General features: G+C 47.2%; 1 protein-coding gene across 2 annotated transcripts in view; it reads left to right on the top strand.

Moving 5' to 3' along the window:
• The first annotated feature begins 3,352 nt into the window (after positions 1-3,352).
• SEPSECS (Sep (O-phosphoserine) tRNA:Sec (selenocysteine) tRNA synthase) overlaps positions 3,353-5,714 on the top strand; it is a 28,493-nt gene continuing 26,131 nt past the window's right edge. For both annotated transcript variants that reach the window (XR_003924083.2, XM_030019187.2), the window contains exons 1-2: positions 3,353-3,638; positions 4,970-5,124. Coding sequence is in view for 1 of the 2 variants with exons in the window: in XM_030019187.2 (XP_029875047.1) it covers positions 3,525-3,638; positions 4,970-5,124 (269 nt within the window). In the remaining variant the exon portion in view is untranslated. The remainder of the gene's footprint in view (positions 3,639-4,969; positions 5,125-5,714) is intronic.

Below are 5,714 nucleotides of genomic sequence, written 5' to 3'. Positions count from 1 at the left end.
GCGCATGCGCGCGGCACCGGCACCCCGCCCCCGCCGCCACTACCTGCCTTAAAGGGGCCGCGGTCCCGAGCGGCTCCTGCGGGGCGTCCCCGCGCCCCCGGGCTGCGCAGCCGTCCCCAAACCAGCCCGTGTGCTTGCGTGGCAGCCGGCATCGGGCACGGGAGGGGTGGGTAAGGGCTCCAAAGTCTTCTCCAGGCCAGCTGCCAGTCGCGGGGCTAGCACCTCAGTTTGCAAGGAACTTACGCCCCGCGGCAAAATCGTACTCGGGGAATCGCAGAGCCCGTCCAACGAAGTCCCCGCAGCTGGTCGGCCGGGGGAGGGAGGGAGGTCCTGCTGCTGCTGCTGCTGCTGCCAGCGCTGGGGCCGCATCGGGTGCTGTGGGCGGCTGGTGTCAGTCTGCAGGTAGTTTAATACAGGCTAAGAGCGGCAGGACCTGCTCGACGTTCCTCCCGGAAATCACAGCCACAGGCCCCCACGCTTGCAGTATTTTCACTACCAGGGATTTACCAAAAACGTCCCCCAAACTTGCTTTATTTCTTACATCTGAAACAGGCTCGTCTCCTGGCCACTACTTTCCACTACCCAGCTGCTCTCCCTCCCCATACTTTAAAAGACATTGTTCTACACCATCGCGGTAATTTCCAAAAGGAAGCCTAAAAATAATACAAGTGAAAACAATATTGTCATTATTTCCATGCTCCCACAACCATCCTTGTGTTACTAACTGGAAGAAAGAGAATACAACTATAACCCCAGCACACCGCATCAGAGTTTGACGTAGATGCCTTCTCCCACACCTCTCCATAGAAGAGGGGTTTTCCTTGGTGCAGTACTCAAAGATTTTGGTGAAATATGGGAGAAAGATACACGCATGAAGTACTTGTATAGAACTGGGATTCTGGATTGTACTGGGACCAAGTCAGTTCTCAGCTGAAATAGTAATTGCACATATTTATTATTCATTATTCTCATAATTATGCATTATATAAGGATTCATTCTGTACATAACCTGGATCACGGAAAGAAAATTACTTTGCTTGGTTACTGACAAAATAAAACCGCACTGAAATGCTTGACTTGTGTTTGTTTTGTCTCAGGTTACCTGTCAGCCAGTGGACTTTGGAACTAAGTTGAGTGTCATTTACTTACGTAACTATTAATATCTGTAACATTTGATAAAATCTGTTCACACTTGCATTTCTGTTTCCAGTCCTTTCTGTTAAAAGTGAACATATTCGGTCAACTGCGAGTCCAGATGAATAGCCATTTTATGCCTAGTAAACAAGTATATGAAGGTTACAGCGACTGGATGTAATTTTTCTATACAGAAAATTATACCAAAGTTAATTCCTGTGTGAAGCAAACAAAAAGATCAGACTAAAATGGAAGAAGTCTGACATTTTGCCCAGCAGACCATTAAGGAAGGCTGCATCTCCCTTCAGCTGCATTAGTTACAAGTGAGTTGTGGCTGTTTCAATAACGTTCTTGTTAAACAGTTCATCCATGGGTTTCTAAACATTTGAAAGTTCTTTCTTTTGAATAAACTAACCAAGAAATAACTCATTAGTTATTTCTTCTGGTTTAGGGATTCAACTACACATGCTAGCATATGTCTAAATGCAGTGAACTGTTAGTTTTCATCTTCTACTGCAATGGGAATTCTGTAACTTGCTCACAGGTCTTAATCTAACAAAGACTTTACATTGCCTCAATCTTCAGTAGTGCAGAGTTCAAACGCTATAACAGCTCATAATTAAACAAAATACACATCACCATCACAGTTATTAACAAACTATTAATTTTAATTCTGAGTAGCTAATACTCTCAATTAGCCACCTGGTTAAAAATTGCTAACAATTACATCATGCAAGTAAGTTGGATCATTTTCCTCATGCTAACACTTTTGTCTCAGTCCTTCTAATCCATAGAGCATACTTTGTCATCTGTTTATAATGTATATCCAAGCACTATGTCAAAACATTGGAGTGGGAAAAACAGACCAAAAAAAAAAAAGGGAATACAGGGACAATCGTGCACTTTTAGCTTTAGGTGGGCGCCCTCTTGTGATATTTTAAAATATAGAACAAGATGAAGAGCTGCTCACTATTTCCAAATTAACACAACACGACACATCGTAACAATCCAGATGCAGGATGACTATGGAGACTAAGAAGTGGGACAACTCAACTTGCAAAGCCTTTATGTTCAAAAGGACTAAGAAATTGTGTTAATTACAGCCTGAGCCAACAAGCCAAACAGGTGTGTAAGACCACTCTGTTAGAACACCTGAAAGATCCTAATCAGGCTAAATAAACCTACAGAAGCAGGATGGTCACTATGTACTTTTCACATGTTAATTAGCCTCCTGAGGTTAGATCTGTAAAACAGAAGGATCAGGTAAGACTTCATAAACAAATTCAGTTGACCAGGTACAGACTGGTTAAAACAAAACATTGGAACAAACACACCGTGTACTTAACACACCTCTTCAGTTTTTGCAGTCTCGCTTGCTGCTGGTTCCTAAAATAGGAAGGCAAATGGCAATCTGCCAGCCCCCATGGCTGCCCGAGTGCAAAGGACAGCAGAGGCAGACGGCCACTCAAGTGCCCCGAGGAGCCCCTGCGCCCCAGGTCAGCTTCCACCCGCTGAGGCTTCGCTGGCAGTTCCTAGCAAAGGTGCAATGCCTGTCCCAGATTTCCTGCTAGCGTAACTGTCTTTTCCCAAGTAACTTAAAAAAAGAAAGCAAATTAGCTCTCTCCTAGTAGCATGTCCTTCTCCCTGTAATGCAATTTTTGCGTTGCCCCCACAGCCCGGGCAGGTAGGCCGGGCTGCAGCTGCACCAAGGGAGCAGATTGGCGTATTTGCTGCGGACAGTCACGCTACCGCCTTTGCTCACCAAAGCGTTGTGAGGAGCAGGAAAGGCTCCTAGCCTGACAGGAACCTTAAGGGAAGGGACATTGCTGTTCTCAACAGTCTAATACTAAACTTGGGCTGGGACACACACACACCTCACCAACGGGTTCTTCACAGCCAAGAAGTCTAGTTTCTGGTGGGCTTACCCCCCCCACTGCCCCTCAGGCAGGGACGCCGCCGGCTGCGGGAGCCCGCGCTGCCTGTGGCGGGCCCACCCCGAGCGCGGAAAAGGGAGCCTCCCCCCACGGCGGCTCCGGGCAAAGGCCTCCGCGGCCCCGTGCGGCCTCTGTACCCCTAGCAGGGGGCGGCCCAGAGCTCCGCCCAGAGGCCGAGGCCTCCCGTTGCCTGCACCGGTCGGAGGTCGCCCCGGAGGGGACCGCCCTGGGCACGGGAGCCGGCGGCGGGGCGCGGCGGGCGCGGGTCAGCCCCCGTCAGGGGAGGGGCCCCGGCGCTCCATCGGCGGCGCCTGCGCAACACCGCTCCTCGTCTCTCTCCGGCGGGAACCGACCGGGTCCCGCAGGTAGTGCCGCGCCGGCGCTGAGGGGGAGCGGCGGCAGGAGCCGGTGCCGCCGGGAGCCGCCCGGAGCCGCCCCGCCGCCCGCTCCTGGGCCATGAACGCGGAGAACTTCGGCTCCAGCGAGCGGCTGGTGACGGCGGCCTATGTGCGCCAGGGGGCGCAGGGCCGCCGCGCGCACGAGCTGCGCCTGCGGGCCCTGCTGGAGCAGGTAACCGGGGCCGCCCCCCGCCCGGCACCGCGGCCCTGCGGTCGGGGAAAGCAGCACGGAGCCGCCCGCCGCGGGGCAGCCGGCCCCGGCCGGAGCGTCCCCGCACAGCCCCGGGAGCGCGCAGGCCGGCCGGGCCCCGCGGACACCCGGGCCGTTCTGCCCCCGCAGCTCCCCCGGCGGTGTCGCGGCCCTGTGGCAGCCCCCCTGCCGGTGGGCAGGGGCACGGCCCGGGCGAGATGGCAGGGGAGGGCTCGGCTCGGTCTGCCGTCGTGGCAGAGACCTTACGGAGCCCCAACATGAGAGGCCGCGCTTGGGAATAAAAAAAAAAAAAAAAAAAGATTGCCTGAGGTTGTGCGTTTGCCGAGAAGGGCTCAGCAAACAGTTAAAGAAACTTTTTTTAAAAAAATAGGATACTAGCGTATTACATGAGGTAAAAAATGATACTTGTAAGGTGCCAAGACGATGCATTTCTTTGTCTCCAGTGTACAGAAATCAGTATGGATGAATTCTCAGGTGTTTCAGTTCTTGACAGTCCTTAGTCACGTCATCCCCTGTTTCAAACTTAACTTTCATACCACACTTCAGAAGTGAATTAGTTTTACTGAATAAATTTTACTGTTACTGGGACGTGTAAAAAAAGCCTCTGAACTATTGAGCTGCTATAGTAATGCTTCATGGGTTCATGGGTACCTTTCCTCTGAGGATCTTTTCTGCAATTTGCAAAGATGAGTGCAGTTCTTAATGCAGTAAAGGGCATAAGAAAGAGCATGTCTCTGGTTGAAGGTTTGGACACATTATATTCTGTAAGTGGTTTCCTTACCTGTTAGATAATAACTAGAAAGGAAAATATGCAGATAGGAAGATGTGTTACAAGTGAAACTCTTTCCCTTCTGCACATAATTAATGTTTTTGGTTCTATAATACACACTTTTCTCCCTTTTATCCAGTTTTCTCTGTTGAATTCCTGTAGCAGTAGATTCTTGTCTAGAGAATACATCAAATAACCTATAGTCTTCTAGGGAGTAATTAACGTGTATGTGCTGCAGTAGTTTTGTGTGTACCTTAAAGAATACTTGAAAGTGAAAAATATCCTGACTATTTTAATATCAGGATATGCTAATGTAATTGCACTTAATATATGGAAAAATCTTTATTTAACTTTTCTCTGAATACAGGTTCATAACATTAGATCATATAAAACAGTATAATTAAAATACAAACTGCTGTTCAGAGTGGGAAAGAAGGGTAACATTAATCAAACAAGTTGCGTAAAGTTTTGTTCATTTTTAATTTCCAAGTTTCATAGTTACCTTTATATTATTATTATTAAGGGAAAATGCCCTGAAGATGGATGGGATGAAAGCACCATTGAGCTCTTTCTTCATGAACTTGCTATAATGGATAGCAATAACTTCCTGGGCAACTGTGGTGTGGGTGAGAGAGAAGGAAGAGTGGCATCAGCACTTGTTGCCCGAAGGCATTACAGGTACAAATTATTGGCAATTTGAATTACTCAGATTTATTACTAAAGCTTTCAGATGGCATATTTTATTGTGTTTTGTTATCTGAGACCTTGACAGCATTTGAGAAAAACAATATAATGCGCTATTGAATTGACACAACTTTCTGTATTGAATTTTTGTTAATAACTCATTGGAAAGTCTTGAATGAAACAAAAATGTTTTGTCAGGGTTATGTCCTGTATGCTGAACTGGTAGAAGCTTAAGATGTTGACTTAATTGCATGCAAGGGAAGTAGAGGTCTTCCTGTTTTAAAATAATCTATGCATTACTTGCCTTTTTTAATAGTGCACATCTTTTTCATCTGCATATTGTTAAAAACTACTGTATATTGTAGTTGTAAATTATCGAATGTTCCTAGTGAACAGCTATTTGTATTTTGTTATATTCATTAATATATTTATAATGTAATTAGTTGATAATGCACATGAAAACCCAGTCCATCTGTAATAGATTTTATATGAAGTGAGGAGATCTGTAAAGACAAGAAGAGCTTTTAAAAGCTAGTAGCCCTTCTGACACTTGATGGGTATGTTGGATGCTATAGTTCTGGGGG

The sequence above is a fragment of the Aquila chrysaetos genome, chromosome 1 (genome assembly GCF_900496995.4).
Source record: "Aquila chrysaetos chrysaetos chromosome 1, bAquChr1.4, whole genome shotgun sequence".
Taxonomy (NCBI): domain Eukaryota; kingdom Metazoa; phylum Chordata; class Aves; order Accipitriformes; family Accipitridae; genus Aquila; species Aquila chrysaetos.
Note: the sequence above shows the minus strand (reverse complement) of the source record. Positions and strands in the feature narration are given on the sequence as shown.